The sequence below is a fragment of the Photinus pyralis genome, unplaced genomic scaffold, assembly GCF_008802855.1.
Source record: "Photinus pyralis isolate 1611_PpyrPB1 unplaced genomic scaffold, Ppyr1.3 Ppyr1.4_LG10, whole genome shotgun sequence".
NCBI lineage: Eukaryota > Metazoa > Arthropoda > Insecta > Coleoptera > Lampyridae > Photinus > Photinus pyralis.
Window position 1 is genome coordinate 5,199,434 of NW_022170250.1, and position 21,176 is coordinate 5,220,609.

At 37.7% G+C, this 21,176-nt stretch overlaps 1 protein-coding gene across 2 annotated transcripts; it reads left to right on the forward strand.

Moving 5' to 3' along the window:
* The first annotated feature begins 4,905 nt into the window (after window positions 1-4,905).
* LOC116161698 (rabphilin-3A) lies at window positions 4,906-21,176 on the forward strand. Of its 2 annotated transcripts, none has more exons than XM_031475142.1 (8): window positions 4,906-5,388; window positions 5,454-5,592; window positions 5,655-5,842; window positions 19,435-19,688; window positions 19,734-20,014; window positions 20,059-20,445; window positions 20,496-20,710; window positions 20,759-21,176. In XM_031475142.1, the coding sequence occupies exons 1-8, from the start codon at window positions 5,312-5,314 to the stop codon at window positions 21,063-21,065; spliced, it is 1,848 nt and encodes a 615-aa protein (XP_031331002.1). In that variant the 5' UTR covers window positions 4,906-5,311; the 3' UTR covers window positions 21,066-21,176. The 2 variants fall into 2 exon arrangements, with proteins under 2 accessions (XP_031331002.1, XP_031331003.1); XM_031475143.1 differs by having other exon boundaries at window positions 19,435-19,679.

Here is a 21,176-nt window from a genome sequence, read left to right on the forward strand (position 1 = left end):
GGTTGAAAAGAGCATTCCTTGGGCAACAAGAATCTACCAAAATATAGTTAATTTAGTTGAATCGTTCTCTGACAGAGGGCTAGTTTTGACACTATGACCCAAAATTCTAAACAAATCAAAAAATCAAATGGAATGATATGACTTTTTCTTTATGAAAAATGCTTAAATTGTATCTTAGATTTACTTTTTACGTATTTCCGGTATTTGTCGATGGCGCGAAAGAAAAGCACCCTACACTTTTAGATAGACCTTGGAAAATTAAACAAATGAAACACGATGCATTATAAAATAAAATTCGAAATTTTGAATTTTTTAAAATCAATATAAACATTTTTTGAATTTTTTAATGTATCAGTTTTGAAAAGAGAATTTAATGTGCTATCTTTTAGATTAAAATATACAGGGTGTTCCATTTACAAAATAAGATTAGGTTCCATTGATTCAAAAAAATTTAAAAAATTTTTAAAATCCTTTTTTGAATGAATATAAACATTTCTTGAATTTAAGAAAATTAATAGGCTACCTTTTAGATTAAAAAGACAGGGTGTTCCATTTGAAAAATTAGATAAGCTTCAAATTACTCAAAAAAAGCAAAAAATTCAGACTTTTGAATTTTTTAAAAATCTTTTTTGAATCAAAACACACATTTCTTGAATTTAACTTAACGTTATATTTTTGAACAGAGAATTTAATATGCCCTCTTTTAGATTAAAATATACGGAGTGCTCCATTTAAAAAATAAGATTAGGTTCAAATAATTATTGTGATGCAATATATATTTCTTTAATTTTTTAATGTTACATTTTTGAAAAGAGAATTTAATATACTATCTTTTAGAATAAGATATACAAGGTGTTCCATTTAAAAAATAAGATAAGCTTCAAATTACTCAAAAAAGGCAAAAAATTCAATTTTTGAATTTTTTAAAATACTTTTGTGAATTTTGAATTTTTGGATCAATGTAAACATTTCTTGAATTACTTATTATATTTTTGAAAAAAGAATGCTATCTTTTAGATTAAAATATACACGGTGTTCCATTAAAAAAAAAGATTACGTTCAAATGATTCAAAAAAGTAAAAAAACTCAAATTTTTGAATTTTTTTAAAATCCTTTTTTGAATATAAAAACTTCTTGAATTTTTTTTGTACGCGGTGTTCCATTTAAAAAATAAGATTAAGTTCAAATGATGCAAACATTTCAGATTTCTGAATTTTTAAAAAATATTTTTTGAATCAATGTACACATTTCTTAAATTACTTATATTTTTGAAAAAAGGATTTAAGATGCCATGTTTTAGATAAAAATATACAGGGTGCTCCATTAAAAAAAAAGGTGCAAACGATTGTTAAAAAGGCATTTTAAAATCTTTTTTGAATTAATACAAACATTTCTTGAATTTTTTTAATGTTACATTTTTGAAAAGAAAATTTAATATGCTATCTTTTAGATTAAAAAGACAGAGTGATCCATTTAAAAAATAAGGTTAGCTTCAAATTACTCAAATCTTTTTTGAATCAATGTAAACATTTCCTAAATTAATTGTTATATTTTTGAAAAAAGGATTAAAGATGCCATCTTTTAGATAAAAATATACGGGGTGTTCCATTCAAAAAATAAGGTTAGGTTCAATTCATTAAAAAAAAGCATTTGAAAATCCATTCCTAATTTGTAAATTATTTCTGCTGTTTGGATTCAGAAATTGCAGTTTTTTGAATTGGTGATCTTTTCTAAAATGCCGATTTCTAACCAAGGAGCATTTAATATGCTGACGATATATTTTGAGTATTTTCAAAATGCGACCATCGGTGCCCTCATCTTCTATTTGCGTTATCCGAATCGACCACGAACCATCGCCGCCAGCATATTAAATGCTTCTTGGTTAGAAGTCGGCATTTTAGAAAAGATTACAAATTCAAAAAACAGCACTTTCTGAATGTAAACACAGCAGAATAATTTACAGTACAAATTACGGCTGTTTTTATTTTATAGTGCATCGTGTTTCATTTGTTTAATTTTTCAACGCCTACCTAAAAGTGTAGGGTCCTTTTCCAAAAAATCTTTCGCGCCATCGGCAAATACCGGAAATACGCCGAATAAAATACAATTTAAGCATTTTTATTTATTAATTAATTAATCTCATTTTCCTAATATTTGAGATTAGGAACGAGATTTTGAAAAACTGTTTACACTCGCCTCTTTGTGTGTTATTTGGCTACTTTTTCATAAAGAAACAGTCATATCATTCCATTTGATTTTTTAGATTTTTTTAGGATTTTGGATCATAGTGTCAAAACTCGCCCCCTGGCGTTGAATGATTCAACTAAATTAACTATATTTTGGTTGATTCTTGTTGCCCAAGGAATGCTCTTTTCAGGTGTATTTTCGAATCACATTTCAAAATCAGACCAATAACATTTGGTAGCGGGGACTTTTAGGAAAGTATTTTAACTGAGAAAAAATGACGGACGCCAAACGCCAGCTGTGCGTTCAATAGTACCGGTATATTGGCGCTATGACAGCACTGGCCCGGCTGAACGTATCCATTTGTTTCCCATGCCAAAACTTTCCAATGGTGTCTCTATATATGCCAACGGTACTTCTTGTTTGGAATTTGAAGTCAGACATGAACTCATTAATTTGTTCGGCCAGGGGTATGGTCGTGTTTTACCAGTTGAAGCTTGAGGTCGTGTTTTTTTAGTTCGACTGGGAAATATGTCAAGGGCGTCGGCGCTTGCAGACAAGGTTGCCCCAAATTCGTACGTCAACAGAATAGTAGGTAAAGCGTCTCCGAAGCTCAAGCTGGTCCTTACAGTTGAATAAAATTTGAGTTTGAACTAAAATTAAAACTAAAAAGTCGAGCCCGAACTTCAAGCCTAAAAGAAATCTAAGGTAACCCTCTTCGTTGATGTCATAAAATGTACATACCCACAAATAAGGGGGCTAATTGTAGATGAAGTAGTGGAAAATTGTGGTATAACAGATGACAGCCGAATTTAAAGAAAAGGTACGCTTCAAGTAAATAGCGGTACTTACAATAAGGAAGAAAAAACGCAATTATATCCTCACTGCGGAGTTTTTAGGTGAATACGTTCACTAATTATTCCAGAATCCCCAATAGATAGAGCCATCTATTTAAAAGTTACGAGGACCTTTCAATAAAAAAAAAAATTTTTTAAGAATTCAACAACAATGTGCTATTGTTTGCGTTTTGTACGTCCGTCCGTCAATCCGACCCACTTCTTAGGTTTTGCACTACTTTTAGGGGAATGGTTTTGCAATACGTACTCTATACCTTGAAAGTGTGCCAGGCAGTCATCAAAGTGTTGTCTCGAGGAAGCGCCCCCTCCATGAATTATTCACTGAGAAATTGAAAATTATTTGAAAGTAAAACGTGAATAACTTTTACATGCGACAACCAAATGGTCCCAGATTGTGCAGAAGTATGCCGTTAGAGGTGCCCAGTGTTTTTAAAAAAAATGGGGGGGGGGCACACCTTCTATCCTTGATGGTATTCTAATAGGTCTCACCAAAATGAATTGCTTTGTACAAACTAAACTTTCCTGTGCGACTCTTTTTCGAGATCAGTAGGTGACCGGGGGGGGGGGGGGGGAGAAAGGGGGTGGAAGTGAATTTTATCTTTCATGGTAAGTATTCTACTTAAACGTCTCAACAAAAGGAACTGTTTTTTAACCAACTAACGTCTTTCTTTCTGACTTATCGTAAGAAGGGGTGGGGGGGGGGGTGGAACTGGTTCTTCATGGTACTCTAATGAAAGGCCTCAACGAGAGGAATAATTTCTACCCACCACAGTTCTCTTCGACCCCTTATCGTGATCGGATATAAATAATTCCTTATATCTCAAGAACAGATTATTGGAGAATGGTACTCACAAAGGGCGATTGGGGCGTCCGAAAGAAATATATCTATTGGCGATGTCAACACTTTACGAGCGAATATCTTTCAAATAGTTTATCGAAGGAAAGTACCCAAAAAGGCAAAATGGACGAGACATACATATCCAATGGTGAAGTCGAAGCGAAGATCCTGTAAACGAAGTGTAAGAGGAGGGTACTGATAAACGGGAAGTTGAACGTCAGGTCGAGACATATCTATTGGTGACGTCAAAACTTTCAGCGCAAATATCCGCAGAACGGAGTGTCGGAGTAGGGTACTTTCAAAGGGCAGAGAGGACGTGTAGACCAAACACATCTACCGGACGTCGATGTAAAAACTTAATTGTGAATATCTATAAAATGTTTGGGGGAGGTACCTACAAAAGGGAAACAATATAAGGGCTTGATTCTTCTTGCATTATATAGCGTAGATTTTGCTGGCTGTTACCGAGATCTGAAAATGGCGCGAAAAATCTGCCATTTTGACAGGAAAGTTAGATGGCGCTGCTTGTAATTGGTTCTCAGAGTTGCCAACTGTAAATATAGGGTGAGTCAAAATTGCAGTGCTGGTATCAATGTTTTTGAAGGAATGTTTTAGACAATTTAGGAAAGGGAGGGGGCAGTTATTTTTATACAATCTAAATATAAAAAACCAATCAGAGCACCGCCAATGAAACTAATCAATTCGAGTGAGCGCAGATCGGTGGATTAAACCTCGAATAAAAAGTGGAGGGGGTGTAGTGTCGACCATCTACTGGTATTATAACACAAGAATTATGAAAGCACTGCAAAACATGAGTAAGTTAATTACAGTAAAGGCACAAAGTGGGCATTGCAAAGTACTTATAGGTACTCCCGAACTTACTCAATATTGTTGAAGTTAATTGGGGCCCATCAAACTAAAACGCTTTTAGCTTAAAACCAAACTTGTGTACATCGACCACCCGATCGATAGCAAACAGTGCAACGCACCCCTCAACTCAAACTATATGAGTAATTACCGCGATAAAGCCGCCTTTAATGCGACATGACAGCCTAACACGTCATTATCTCGTTTGTTTGTCATAAAAGGTGCTTCACGCGCACAGCAACTTCGAAAACATGTAATTACCAATTAACTCCCTCACGCAAATTACCTACCACCATCAGAATTCGGTTTGCTTCTCGCTCTAATTAGACGATGTTCGTGACATGAATACGCGAAAAGGATGTGATTGCACACATCATATTTGACACAATTTTGTATGATATCGATTAGTGACGTGCCGTACGTCGCGACGCTATTTATTTGCAACAGGCGAAGCAACAGGCGGTTTAGTTTTCAAGACGCCTCCGACGTGACGACGTGGTTCGTTTCGTTCGCGCGCGCGTTTACTTCAATATGTTGCGAGTTTTGAACGGGGAGTGAGCCCAAAATGGTCGACTTAGGATTTGGGACCGGGGGGAGCAGATTCGTGTGCCCCAATGACCGTCAGCTCGCACTTCGGGCGAAGTAAGTTTGTCTCCTTTTGGGTGCACGCGTCATTTCGGTGATTTAAAAAAATTGCTTTTTTACAGATTGAAAACGGGATGGAGCGTGAAAACCTCAACCTTCGGATACAAATCATCTCCGGCACCCTTGAGAGATGACGAGCAAACGGCGATCCTCGAGGTCATCCGTCGCGCGGAACAGTTGGATATCGTGGAGCAGGAAAGGGTGATATAAATAAACTTATCAAAAGAAGACCGAGCGCGCTATCCCTACGTAATCGCTTTTAGGTTGGAAAATTAATTGAGAGATTAGAAAATATGCGGCGCAACGTTTTGGGACGTAGCACGTCGCAGTGTTTGCTTTGCGGGGATCGTTTCGGGATCTTGGGGTCCCAAAAGGCGAGGTGCGTCGACTGTCAGCGGTTCGTCTGCCAAAAGTGCTCCATCGAGACGATCTCGTCGGGTAAGCAACGATGGTAAGTTGAACAGCGAATAATGCGTGTTTCAAGGTATCGATCTATTTACAACATTCGGTTGTGTCCAATCTAATTATAATTGCGAGATTTTATTGGGGGCTTCTTTATGCGAGAACATTGCAAAGAAGGAGAGGCAGGGATTTTCCTGCCTGATTTTAAAAATCGTAGATAGCCAATTCTCAGAATGGCACGACGCGAAGCGGAATGCCTTTAACGTTGCAAGTGCTTTAAAGACCAATTATAGGTACACGTGTATCTTATAGTATCTTGTATTATACCTGCAGTATAATTTAAAAATAGGAAATACAATGAAATCATATTGACGTTATACTCGAATCTAATTAAGTGGGCTGGATGTTCGTAACTTCACGATTGCCATGGAAATGTCACTTGAAGTTTGCTTATAAAAATCATGGTCTTTGTGAATAAAACGATTTCCGTTGAAAAAGATAATACACCGTTCATTAAATCGCTTGTTGTAAAATCTAAACAAACGTCGGTAGGTGTAAAATCCAAATCCAGTAAAACCTATTATAAAGAATATGAAAATGTTGTTTCCATGGATGAATAGGAAGTTACTGACGAATAAAGTCTTAAATGCAGCGATAATGCTGGCATACATGAAGGAAATTTTAAAGGTATTTAAATCTTCTTTTGGTGCATTCATTCAAAACGTCAAACAATGCTGCGATTAAAAAGTGGAACGGATTTGGAAGCATACCCTAAATTACGCGCGTTCGTGAAAGCTTCAACCAAAGAAATATTCTGCATTTACAAAGAGGATTTTTTATTTCGCCCAAATGACAGTTTCAAAAGTCATACTTGAAGTATCATTACTTTAACCCACGTGTGTTTTAATAGTTATTTATGTATTAAGGCCATAATCGAAAGATTATGGCACGAGAGAATGTTTAAAGCCCGACGAAGGAGGGCTTTTAATTTCTCGAGGGCCATAATCGATTATGCCCGTGGTACATACAACGTTTTATTCTATTTAACACAATTTCTAAAAAGTTAAAAGGGATTAGTAGTTCTTGCAGGAATTTGTCGCTAACCAAATATGAATGGTGTAGATAGTTGGCGTTTTTTGTGTTGCTATGGAAATGTTGGAAATGAGTGTAGCTGAAATGGAAATAGTTATTTACATTATTAGTGCGGGAACAGTTATTTTGAAGATGAGCGCGAAGATTGGCGGCGCGAGTGCGCAACGCACTAGTGCGCGAAAGTAGATAGTCAATTGTAAAATTGACGTTCCCGGCGTTCGTGTTTGATTGGGAAAACGCGATTTAGAACGAAGGAGTGCAAAAACGTTTATTCTGACGAAATATTACGTGAATTCGAAATCGCACAAAGTAAAGTGGTTCCTCATAAATCCAAAGATCTAGGTATATGAAAAAGAACACAGCAAGTTTTGCGAGTGGCGGTATCGTTGCTAGGCAATTTTTGACAATTCTGTGCCATAAAGTCCAATTAATACCCTCATTTGGGTGCTTATAAAAAGGATTATAATCTAAAATAGAATAATAGTTATTTGTGTACCAAGGCCGTAAAAGTGATCTTTTTTGGCCGAAGCTGCTGTTTGTGGCCGAGGCGGCAGCCGAGGCCGCAATTCAGATGAGGCCTAACAAATCACTTTTGGCCAAGGTGCACACAACATTTTTTAGGCGATCATCAAAAAAGAATTCAAAAATTTGCTCATAAACATATTTTTTCTGAAAATCATAGTTATCTTAGACAATTAAAAACAAAGCATTTCCTGTCGTATGTAATTATAATTAGCAGTAAAAGTACAACCGCAAATACTTTGATGGTAGGTATAGGTAGCTACTTGTGTTTTCGGTTCATTGCTGGTGATTCTTCGTATAATAATGTAAGCAATAACATCTTCCTCATGTTTTGGTTCTACACTTCAAAAATAGGTCTGCAAGCAGCAAAGATTGAAACGTCAAACTATAATTTTAAATGTGAACATTGTGATTATGCAAAATAGTGTGAAACATTCCTACAAGTCCGAAAATGGAAAAAAACGCACGTGGATGGCCCAATCCTTGATGGGGCTAGACCAGATAGACGCTTTGTATCAAACAGATTACTGTTTCTCACACATCAGTTTCAAATAAGTACAGTTTGACAGATGTGTACAATAAAGTAAAGTTTGACAGAAGCGTACAATAAAGTGAAACTTTATGGCCGCAAAAGCGACCACAAAATCAACGTTTTTGTGATGATAGCCTAAAATAGTTATTTGTGTACCAAGGCCGTAAAAGTGATCTTTTTTGGCCGAAGCTGCTGTTTGTGGCCGAGGCGGTAGCCGAGGCCGCAATTCAGATGAGGTCTAACAAATCACTTTCGGCCTAGGTGCACACAACATTTTTTAGGCGATCATCAAAAAAGAATTCAAAAATTTGCTCATAAACATATTTTTTCTGAAAATCATAGTTATCTTAGACAATTAAAAACAAAGCATTTCCTGTCATATGTAATTATAATTAGCATCTTTGTGTGTGTTTTGTGCGTATCAAAATGGGTGATAGCGACAGTTCAGATACCCCAAATGAAATTTTGGAAGCTGCAAGCGTTGCGCTTGCGACCCTAAGTCATATATGATATAAAAGCAGGCGTTTGAGAGTAAAAGTACAATCGCAACTTCCTCGGTTGCACAAGATTTTAATAATGTCAAATGCAATAGGTCCTTCGTAACTGTGGCTTCCAAGACCTTATAGTTAACGTACAATTATTAGAAACCTGATTACCTACTTTGATGGTAGGTGTATAGGTAGCTACTTGTGTTCTCGGTTAATTGCTGGTGATTCTTCGTATAATATTGTAAGCAATAACATCTTCCTCATGTTTTGGTTCTACACTTCAAAAAGCAGCAGCAAAGCAAGCAAGCAGCAAAGATTGAAACGTCAAACTATAATTTTAAATGTGAACATTGTGATTACGCAAAATAGTGTGAAACATTCCTACAAGTCTGAAAATGAAAAAAACGCACGTGGATGGACCCAATCCTTGATGAGGACAGACCAGATAGACGCTTTCTATCAAACAGATTACTGGTTCTCACACATCAGTTTCAAATAAGTAGGTACAGTTTGACAGATGTGTACAATAAAGTAAAGTTTGACAGAAGCGTACAATAAAGTGAAACTTTATGGCCGCAAAAGCTGTAATGATAGCCTAAAAAGGTCTTTTTTAGGCTATCATCACAAAAACGTTGATTTTGTGGACGCTTTTGCGGCCATAAAGTTTAACTTTATTGTACGCTTCTGTCAAACTTTACTTTATTGTACACATCTGTCAAACTGTAGCTACTTATTTGAATTGAAACTGATGTGTGAGAAACAGTAATCTGTTTAATACAAAGCGTCTATCTGGTCTAGCCCCATCAAGGATTGGGCCATCCACGTGCGTTTTTTTCATTTTCGGACTTGTATGAATGTTTCACACTATTTTGCATAATCACAATGTTCACATTTAAAATTATAGTTTGACGTTTCAATCTTTGCTGCTTGCAGACCTTTTTGAAGTGTAGAACCAAAACATTAGGAAGATGTTATTGCTTACATTATTATGCGAAGAATCACCAGCAATTGACCGAGAACACAAGTAGCTACCTATACCTGCCATCAAAGTAGGTAATCAGGTTTCTAATAATTGTACAGCATGTTAACTATAAGGTCTTGGAAGCCACAGTTACGAAGGACCTATTGCATTTGACATTATTAAAATCTTGTGCAATGGAGGAAGTTGCGATTGTACTTTTACTCTCAAACGCCAGCTCTTATATCATATATGGCTTAGGTTCGCAAGCTTGCAGCTTCCAAAATTTCATCCTGAACTGTCGCTATCACCCATTTTGATACGCACAAAACACACGCAAAGATGCTAATTATAATTTATTACATACGACAGGAATTGCTTTGTTTTTAATTGTCTAAGATAACTATGATTTTTTCAGAAAAAATATGTTTATGAGCAAATTTTTGAATTCTTTTTTGATGATCGCCTAAAAAATGTTGTGTGCACCTTGGCCAAAAGTGATTTGTTAGGCCTCATCTGAATTGCGGCCTCGGCTAGGGCCTCGGCCACAAACAGCAGCTTCGGCCAAAAAAGATCACTTTTACGGCCTTGGTACACAAATAACTATTTTCGTACGCATTTGAGTGTTTAAAACGGAGATTGTGATTCAGGTATAATAAAACAAGTACAAATTGTGCACAACCCTTGTGCAAATAAAGCGCATTTTTTAAACACCCTTACGAAATTTCTTCCACAAATAAGAAAGTTGGCACTGCACAGTGCACATCCTACACAAAACCAAATTTGGAAAATGGCGCTACATTTGCTTTTATTACAAGTCCAATACTTTTATAAATAAAAAAGTTTGCAATTCGGTTGCTAAATGGTCGAGATGCGAAAAGGGCACCTGTGAATTTTGAATCCATTCGACTCCACTTTTGGCATTGCGTATTATATGGCTAACGCTATGCCCATATTGAATTTCATGCAATTCAGTTCATAACTAACGGAGATGTCAAAGCGATCGGACATTTCTAAAGTTATCGTTCACACGGACAGATAGAAGGACAGACAGGCAAAGGAACAGACGGACAGATCAACAGACAGACGACAGGCAGCAATAGAATATAAACGATCTCTAGGATCGTTAATAAACGGCAAAAGTGTAAAATTATGGAACATGTAAAAAACGGTTTTTTGGTTTTTTTACAATAACTTTTTTTGTAAGCGGTACAGAAAAAATTCCTTCCTTGGTGCAAGCCTCGACACCATAACGAACCAAATAGCGAAAAAAAGTAGAACAATAGCAATTAAGATAAAGAGTAGCGTCTCAACGAACGATCGGACGGACGGACAAAGTGGCCACAATAGCGCATTGTTGTTTATTTTTGTGGAAATGCGCTAAAAATAAGACATGTGGAAATTACGAATCGCCACTCATTTATTGCACATAGATTCTAAACTGAAGAGCTTTGATTAGCGTAATCCCGCTCCTGCAAGATAGGTAATCCGCCTCTGGTTTCGGGGTTTCGAGCCTACAGTTGAAAGTCGAAGACAATCACGGAATTAGATGTCGTATCTCAATTTTGACTGCAGTTTTTACCACCCCCGTGACTGCTTCATTCACGGAGAAAATTGTTAGTTACAAACAACAAGTCAGTACATACATCAAACGAATCGGTAATTTCCACATATTAAAATAAACTGATTAAGACTTATATGAATGTTACTTCAGGGGCAAGACTAAGGAATCAAAATCAATAAACATAAATTAAGCAAGCATTACACAAAAAACGTAAACAATTACAAACAATAGCATAACGGTATCATATATGTCATTCTGCATTGCGGTTAAACCAAGTAAATTTCAAAAACAAACACACAAAAAATATAAAATGTGACACAAAATACAAGTACAATAAACCCCGTTCGTGCTCTTTTAGGCCAGTAAATGAACGTGGAATACGACGATACTGTGTAATTTTCCGCGTCTCCACCGAATCGCATGAAAATTTGGATTTAGGTTCTACTTACCCTCCACTTCAAAATTGAACTTGAGCCCAGGGTTGCTTTTATTTTTTAGGGGAAAAAACTACCCCTATTAGAAAAAAATCGTATAATTTTAAATTAAAGCGGATAATTGATTCAAATCATCTCTTAAAGGAGTGAATAAATATCAATTAACATTAAACAACATAACTTAAGATTTTATCACAGTTTAACCCCTAGATCTTACCTCTAAAATAGTTATAATTAAAACAATATCATAGAAAGAATCCTTTGACTCCACTGATTTGTATGGAAATTTGGATTTAGGTTATTCTTACCCTCCACTTCAAAATTGGACTTGTGCCGTTGGTTGCTGTTTATTTTTTAGGGGTGGAAACTACCCCTATTAATTATACAATTGTAAATTCAAGCAATTTGGGATTATTTAATTATATAGTAACATTAAATTTAGATTACTTTGCTATTTTTATTTTTTACCACATAATTTCTACCCTTATTATGTGTATTTGCTCGAGTAACTACACGCGTTTTGATCTATTAAATATGTGATTGGTTTTTTACTCATAAATCTGTTAATTTTTAAGCTACGAAGTGCTTAAAAAAACTAGTTTGTAGGTTTTTTTAAAAGCTATAAGATTATTCAAATTAATTTTTTTTAAACCCTTATTTTTGAAAGGGTTGTAGTTGAAAGGGCTCGAATGAGTCACTAATGACGAGTGTATGCAAACTTTGAACAGGCATATCTTAACCAATTTTTGTTTTACAGAAAAACAAAATAAGCAAAACGTTCAGAAAAGCAAAAGCTACATTTTTTTATTCTTGTACATTTTTGGTATCACTAATACTTTTGAAGTTATTTTGAAAAAAAAAGCAATTTTTCAAAATTAAAAAAATTTTTTTTACTTCAAAACTAGGTACATTTTTTCAAAAATAAGCACTTTGCACCGGTCAAACTTACAGATCATATAAAAAATACATAAATAATGTAAACTGTAAAGCGGTAACGCTTAATTAGAATTGGGGTGCTAATTAGGGGGTGATTTCCTCAATTTTTTTTACCAAAAAAAAGGACCAACTTTATTTTGAGCGTAACTCACTTAGTTTTGATGCTAGGAACTTTTTCTTAAAAATAAAAAGAAATGTTTTTTCAAACACTTTAAAAAAGTATTCATAAGTTTTCCCCGAAAAGTGCTTCATTTTTTGGTTATTTCACGTTGAAATACTCGATTTGGTATTTGACGAATGAGAACCTACCTTTCATGAGCTACAACTTTGCTTCTACTGGGTCTACAAACTTCATATATAGACCATTTTGTTTGTTTTTTTATAAGCTATATTTTTTCTAATACTTTTTTCGATATAATACTTACTTTTAGAGTTATTTGCGAAAAACTGTCTGAAAACGTGGTTTTTTGTTGACAATTCAACTCATGTATAAAAAATCGCATAGGCCGCAGTGTAATTGTCACTTTGACAGCGGTAAAAGTTACCTGCAACTTTTCCAGCGACAATTGCACTAGTGGTTTTTTCACTTATTCATTTTCGAACCAATTATCGCATTATCCTTTCCCATAATATGACTAGTTTGACGTCTGTCAATAATTGATTAGTTTGGTGAATTTCCTGTTCGTTAAATTGTCCTGCCAAATTACACTCGAGATTTGTATTTAAACCGAATAGATTTGGGTTGTTGCAATTCAAATCTGTTTCCTTTTAGCAATTGAACTCGAAAAACTGTCAACTAATAAAAATGCGGCACCGCACTCGTCTAATTGCTAGGCAACAGATTTTCATTACCTAAACAACCCAAATTTACTCGGTAAAATACAAACCTCTTGTGCAATTATAAGTGAAAAATACTCGCAAATAACTCGAATACTATTGACTTAGTGAAAAAAACTCTATAGAACAAAACTTGCTTAGAATTACTCAATTTATCAATTTCCGGACTTATTTTGAACGTATGCCCCCCCCCCCCCCCGAGAAGGGGTGTCATTCACTTCCCAAGTAAAATCAACTTTTGAAGTACAGGGTAAGAGGAACCTAAATCCAAATTTTCAAGCAAATCCGTCGAGGCGCGAAAAATTACACGCCAAAACGGTCATTTACTGGCCTATTTAGATGGCGCAGGGAGCTTTTTCCCAATTAGAAATTGCATGGTTGCCAACTCTCAAAAATGTATGTATCGTGGTAAGTTGTATATACAGGGTGGAACCTCTCATCGTTTTGAGTCATCCGCCATTTCGATTCAACCACGTTTGTTTATCAGATGTCGCTTAATTCCATTTATTATACCTATAACCTCGCGATATATGTCTTACACAATGTGAGTCTGTCGTGTTTTTGTTTTTTAATGAAAAATGTTGCAGTCTTCCACTTGCATTCATTTTCCATTTGTAAGATGCAACTTCTGTAAAAATCGTAAAAATCCGGCCACAAATATGAAAGATAGCGTTGCACATATGCAATCCATTTTTGACGTGCTACTTCAATTTCAGTTTATAAGAAGAGTTTCATTTCAATGCTTTTCTAAATAAGAAAGTTGGAACTGCGCATGGGCAAATCTAAATTTTGAAACTAACGTTTTCCTTTGATCCAAGCGCCTATATGTATCAAATTTCATTTAAATACTTTTATAAAAAAAAAGTTTGGAACTCGCGAACTCAGGCAAGAGAACCCCCGCTCTCCCACTTTTCCCACTGTTTATATGTCGCTGAAACGGGACCTATTTTCTGAACGAAACGATCTCGGCCTTTTTAAACGAGTGGAGAACCCGCATTTCTGTCACGTACCCGGCTTTTCACAAAACAGAACGTGGGAACCGCTTCCCGCAACACGTTTCGTTCGCTATCACCAGACATATTTTAGTTCATGTTCTCTATGAAGCGGTATGTGCGTAAATTTTCATATGATGGACAAAATACAAATTCGAAAATTGAATTCTAAAGCGACCATCCGTTACAATTCGGATGTAGGTACCTGTTTTACTGGTTTAATGTCGGCCCATTTCAATTTTGCGTGTACGACAATAAAATGGTAACCCTGAGAAATATGTTGGGAATAAAGTTATTTTTATCGATTTTAAATTAATTTGAAAATTGCGTATCCAGACCCTTTCTAAGATTGGGTAATATTTCGATAGTACCATATAGATTTTCTTTCTCAACAGATACAAAACCTTTTGGGGTAAACATTGCTCCTGTATATGAGTGACTTTTTAAAATTTGATTTTAAATTTAATCTCGCGTAATCTATTTCTGGTATCATGGTGTACCTTGTTTCCGAGCCGGAGAAACTAAAAGGAAGCTAATTCAACAACTACGACAAAGTAAAGAAATAATTCAAGAAAATGAAGAACAAAGAACAATGCCACTTAATCAGTATAAGGAAATTCGAGGGAACATGAGAGCTGATGACATCAATGCCTGTGAGAAGAACATTGTAGAAATGACCAACAGAATAGAAGAATTAGAAGAAAATTTAGCTAAAGCAAAAAAAGGTCAAAAGTATAACTGGAAACACATGATTACAAGATAAAGTGGTGCAGAAAGAGGAGCGAATAGCCATTCTAGAGAAACAGTATCCTCAAGAAGGAGAACTACAGCACAAAGAAGCAAGAACAAACGATTGCAGCTATTCGAGAGAAGTTAGTACCAGTCGAACAGAAGTTATCTGAACATTTTGAATTATTATTATTATAACTACTCGCGTTAAATTTTTCATATTTATATTAATTTTCGTCAAAATAAATTCCCGACCTAGGACACCCCTTTGTTTATCTTGAAATGGACTCGTCCATCAGTTTGACGTTTAGTTTTTTTTAAATGGCGGAAAATTCTCATTTTAAGGAAATTAAGAAAACACCCCTTTTCATGGCGACAAAAAGGGTTCCAACACATGTTGGTAAAAAGTTTAGAAAGTTTAGACCCCTCACGGACGTGCCCGCGCCCGCGCCAAGTTCACTTCACTGATGACGTCATCCATGCATGATTTAAGAGTTTCTTGCAAATTTAAGGGTGAAGGAGTGTAGTAACCGAATTTTAACCGTATGAATATCTCCTCAACTTTTTACGGATTACTTGATTCCGTTGAGAAACTTGAGTTACCTCAAAACCGGCCGTGACCTTCAGATGCGTTTTATTATATTTATATTGAATTTATTTTAAAAAAAGGCAATTCTCTGAATTACTAAAAATAAATGGAACGTACAGATTAAAGACTAATTTGTACCCGTATTCGATGTGTCACGATGGATTATTCGCATCGAACTGTCTCCAATCATTTAAAAATACATATATATCATTTTTAGGCAATATCAATGTTCGAATCTACAAAAAAGTCCCATCTTCACCAAACTTTTACATTTCACTTTAACTTGTAGTGTAACGTCGCTTTTAGCAAAAAAAAACAGAATTTGAACATTTCTGAAAAAATTGACTTTTTCATATCGATTCTGATTTAGTGCACTTGCAACTGTACTGTCAGGGTGGTAAGCATATGTAAAAAAGTACGGCAAAACCGTGCATTGCTTCATAAGAAATGGAGACAGTTTTGAAAGCTCTATTGCTAAATGTATAAGTGACATCGAGAAAGCGAAGATTTTTTAGTTTAATCTAGAAAAAAGCACACTTATGGATCACAAGAAGTATACAAGACCGAACTTTGACCAGTTCAAGGTCGCTCGCCCCCTGGTGGTAACCTTGAAAAGCAGATCAAGGTAAGACGGTCACGTGCCACCTGGGAAGGTAGGTCAAGTTAAAGCCCAAAGGGAAAGCTTTAGTTATCATATTTCATTTTTTGGGGTGTCAAATTAATTTTCAAAACAATGTCAACAGCGACATTTCGTGCAGTGTCAAATTACATGTTCAAGCTGATAATGCCAATGGCCTCAATTGTTGTGGTGTCAAATTACATTTTTATGGTCAAATATTGGTCAAATTCAAATTTTGTGGTGTCAAACTTTAACTTCAAGGTTATCCAAAGACAACGGCTCCATTTTTATGCGGTGTCGAGTTACATTTTCAAGGTCATCCAAGGTCAATGAACCCATTCTTATGGTGTCAAATTATACTTTCAAGGTCATGCATGGTCAATGATCCCAGTTCTGGCGCTGACCAATTACATTTTCATGGTCATTGAAAGTAAATGACCTCTTTTTATGTGGTTCGTGTTTAATTACATGCTCAAGATTATCCAAGGTCAATGAACCTTTTTATTAAATTGCATTTACAGGGTCATAAAAACTCGATGGCCTTATTTTTATGTGGCGTATAATTACATCCTCTATATCTTGTATCACATTTGCACTCGCTAATTTTTGATCACCCATCTCCAAAATATGAAAAAATGTCATTTACTGACAGGTGGGGTTGGGGGAAGGGGCGTGTATGTGCCACCTAGTCTATACTTACTTGTATAGGACCGTTGACACATTGCTCATCTTCGCCTCGCACATTAAAACACACACGGCGTTTCCGAATAAACGTCAAACATGAAAAAAGTGTCATTTATTGTCAGGTGGGGAACAGGAGAGGGGGGGGGGCGTTGGTTATGGAGTCAAGGAGTGCGAATACGAAACCATCTTTAAAAAACTCATCGTTCTAGCCCTCAACATTTTCCAATAAAAGCCAAACTGTGAAAGAAGTTACATTTATTGGCAGGTGGTAAGGGAGGTGGGGGTGTTAGTTGTGGTGTCGGAGTGTACGAATGCTAACCCTCGGCGTTTGCGAATAAACACCAAAACAACGAAAAAGTGTCGTTTAGAGGTGCAGGAGTGGTTTCTGGAGGGATGCGAGAATATGCCAAAAAGACGGTCACAGGAAAAACGTCGGCAACTTCCCCTCCCCGATGCAACTCGAGTGCCGTTAATACTTTTTACCGTCGATTATTCTATAACTTCGTATTTCGGCCGATTTCCGTTCGAAAATTCCCCCCTCCCCCTTCATCAGAGAGGGGCAGATGGTACGCCGCCCACCCGGGGACGTTTTGGGCCCCACTTTGCCAATTGTGATTTTTCCTAGGTGGTGTCGTTTTCACGCCTTTAAGACGGTGAGATGTCGAAAAGCAAACCACACCCCCCTCCCTCCCCCTCAAACAACCCATAGACCGGGTGGAGTCCCGTTAAGGGCTCTTAAGGGGGAAAGCAGTTCAAAAAGTGTCCATCGCTTGCTCTTATGGCTCCTGCGACCCCGACGATTAAAGGGCCCGACCTTCCTACCCCCAAGCCGCGATCGGGATTCTTCGATTTGAACCGTCCACCCTCCGCGAACTTTTTTTAGTCGACGTTAAGTCAAGACTGTCCGAGTTTTCTGCTTCGTCGGCCATTTATAGAGGCCCAGCACAAAATCTGAAACGGAACCTCGCGAAGTGGTTGAGTTCGCCACACATCTTCCTCTCTTTAGTAAATATGGCAAGTGCACGAATGCGTCCCTTTTCCTTTGTTAGTACATATACGCCCTTCCGACCGCAACTCGGGTGCAACTTCGATTCGACTGGATTTGATTTCTACGCAACTTCAAAATGTACTGAGACGCCTATTTGGATTCGATTCGAACTCGGTTTAGGTTTGGCAGAAATCCAACTTTTAGTCGACTATGACCAGATTTTGACGATACTTGGAAGTACGTAGGTTCAATTTGGATGCGACTTATACTCTCCTTCGACTCGACTTTGGCTCAAATTTGATCCCACTTGTATGCCGTTTTTTTCCACCTCCCTTCTCTCTCCTTACCTTTTCGTACTAACGATTGGTTCCGCCGCCCACCAGTTCAGTTCCCCTGCCTCTACCTCTGCCCCTCTGTAGTTTGGAAATTTTCGGTTTCTAAAGTCATTTTTATACCGAGTTTTTCTTCATTGTTGTCTCCCTCTCCACTTTCCACTAAGCTCCTCTCCCTACTCTATTCGTTCTTCATTTCTCTTTCCTTCTTCTTGGTAACTATCTCTCCCCCCAAATATTTTAAACTCTATTCTACATATCTCCCTCTCTTCTCCTCTTGGGTTTCTTTCCAAAATTTCTGAAGCATACTATTCCTTTTCATTTCTCTCACCCCCCGCGATTTCGTTTTTATCATTTTACATCCCTTCGCTGTCCCTTCCCCCTCGCCTTCTTTCTGTCAGCTGTTCTTTTCCTCTTTCTTCATATTTCCCTCCTATTCTTTTCAAACGCACCATTTGCCCGTGCTATTTCTTTTTCCTTCTTTCTTTATTTCTCTTCGGTTCTCCCTTCCTCTTCATTTTACCTCTATTTTCCTACCCTTATTGGCCTTCTTTACTTGACCACATTTTCTCCCTACCAGTTGCTTACCTCTACTTCCACCCCTCCCCCTCTCTAGTTTATAAGCGTCCTAAGGCTTTTGAATCCCTCCCACTACGCTCTGTTCCTCTTTGTTTCTCCCTTTCCACCTTCCACTAACCTCCCACGTTACTCAACTTCGATTCGACTTGAACTCCTTCTCCTCTTTGGATTCGATTCGGGTTCATTTAACACTGGACATGGGGCCTCGAACTCAACCTGAATGAACTTAACTTAGACTCACCTTAGATTTGACTTAAATTCAACTTGGACTCTAATTGGATCAGACTTGAAAATGGTCTACTCAACTTAAATATGACACCGTTTGGACACAATTTGGACGCCACTTGGGTGGTTATGTACAGGGTGTTGTGATGTTTCACAATGTATAAGGTGGAAAATGTTGTCCTCCGCGTTGGTACGGTAATGGTGATGATTATACTTACTGACTCGTGGACTCGCAATTGCTCCGTAAGTTATAACTCGTTGTATAAGACTTACCTTTAAATACTTGTTATGTGGTTAGATACAGTAAATAATGTATTATTGATACATTCAACACTTACTTTTGGTAGATTGATGACAAGAAAACTTGGGAATTGGAAATTATTCTCAAATAAAGCGCCAAATTTAAATAACACATCAAAATGAAAATCGATACGTTACCTAAATTATATCTTGAAAGCAATTAACTTCGTCAAATGCAAGTAATACATCGTTTGCTTTATTTATGATGCAAACGTTATAGGTTACACTCGTTTTGTTTTAGTGCAGGGAAAGAATCATGTCTATGCATGATATGTTCCGAAACGAGAGAAATATGGAAAAAGTCAGGAGCGTGGTTCTTCAAAAGTTTGCCCAAATACACATTGCCAAATCAGTCGTACGGTACAAATAAGTCCTCGCTTCGTAATTCAAGGAGATACAAAAACTACGACGACGACAGCAGCTCGGACGAGGACGCCCGGTTGTGGGAAAGGATTCAGAGCAATCGACGAGGTTCCAACACCGAGAGTATGCACGGTTAGTATAGGTCACTGAATGGCGCGCGCTAACTTAAATTTGTAGATGCGGCCGAAGTTCTCTCCCAGTCCTTGCCAAAATCGTTCAGTAGACAGACCAGTGCGATTGACACGCAGGCATTTAAAGAAGACCATCCTTTACGCGAACACCTCAGCACACTCACACTCGACGAGACCAAAGCTTGGGAAGACCCGGCCTGCGAGAACAGCGGAAATAGCTCGCAGGCCTCAAAAGAATCGTTCGCTTCAGAACTCAACTGGGCCGACTCCCGAACTGAGGGAAAAAGATCGTCCAGCATCTGCAGCATTAGTAGCAGTATTTTTAAGGTAAATTCGACATTGAAATTTGCAACTAATTGCGCCAATTTTAGACTTCGAACGAAGAGCGAAAGGTCGACTCGTCGGTGGGAACTATGGAACTTGCGCTTACTTACGATCCCGTCAACTTGACGTTACACTGCTCGGTGTACCGCGCCAAAAATCTGATAGCTATGGACATCAACGGACTCGCCGATCCCTTTTGTAAACTCAACATCCTTCCCGACGCTAAAACGTACACGAGACTACGAACGAAAACGGTGCACAAATCTAGAAATCCGGAGTTCAACGAGAACCTGACCTTCTACGAGATCAACGAGAAGGATTTGAGCACGAAGTCTCTCCACGTTTTGGTACTGGACGACGACAAGTATGGGCATGATTACATGGGGGAGGCAAACATTCCGCTTGCGAAACTTCGCGTCCAAAATACCGTATACGTACGTTGAGGTTTGGGGGAAGCAACTGTGCTGAGTGGTTTTTTTTGCAGCTGTGCGTCCCGTTGGAGATGCTCAGAGCCGAGCAAAAGGGACCTCCGCTGTCGCCCGATCTAAATCAATGGTTGGACGATTTGTGGTTACGTGGACAGATACTCCTCTCGCTCTGCTACAGCACGAAAAAGCGTGCGTTACTCGTCGGGGTCGTCAAGTGCACAAACCTACTTCCGATGGACAATAACGGCTATTCGGACCCTTTCGTCAAATTGTAAGCGCACCGCCTCGCGTGCGAAGTACAAACTCTCACTTTTTCCAGACATTTAAAGCCAGACCCGTACCACAAGAAGCACAAGACGACGATCAAGTGGAAGAATTTGAATCCGATATTCAACGAGGAGTTCGCCTTTGAGACCCGATTAACCGAGCTGTCGACGCAAAGTCTGCACATAACCGTCTGGGATAAGGACTACGGCAAGAGCAACGATTACCTGGGCGGATTGGTTTTGGGCGGCTTGGGATCGAAGGGTCAGCGCCTGAAGCACTGGCTCGACATGATCCACTATCCCGACCATCGTCACGAGTCCTGGCATAATTTAACCGAGGATACGACGCTGCTCGATTAAACCGTAGCGGAAGACCGGTGCGACGCCTATTTTTCTAACTTTAGTTAGTTGTGAGTCAATTTGATAAGATTTACACGAATAAATAAAGAGTTCTTTGAATCTTCCACTTTA

What these genes read in the sequence shown, in the direction of transcription:
- LOC116161698 (XM_031475142.1), top strand. Translation starts at nt 5,312, where the DNA reads ATGGTCGACTTAGGATTTGGGACCGGGGGGAGCAGATTCGTGTGCCCC. An exon ending in CAGCTCGCACTTCGGGCGAA is followed by an intron (nt 5,389 to 5,453) that starts GTAAGTTTGTCT and finishes GCTTTTTTACAG; the next exon opens with ATTGAAAACGGGATGGAGCG. An exon ending in GCGTCCAAAATACCGTATAC is followed by an intron (nt 20,446 to 20,495) that starts GTACGTTGAGGT and finishes TTTTTTTTGCAG; the next exon opens with CTGTGCGTCCCGTTGGAGAT.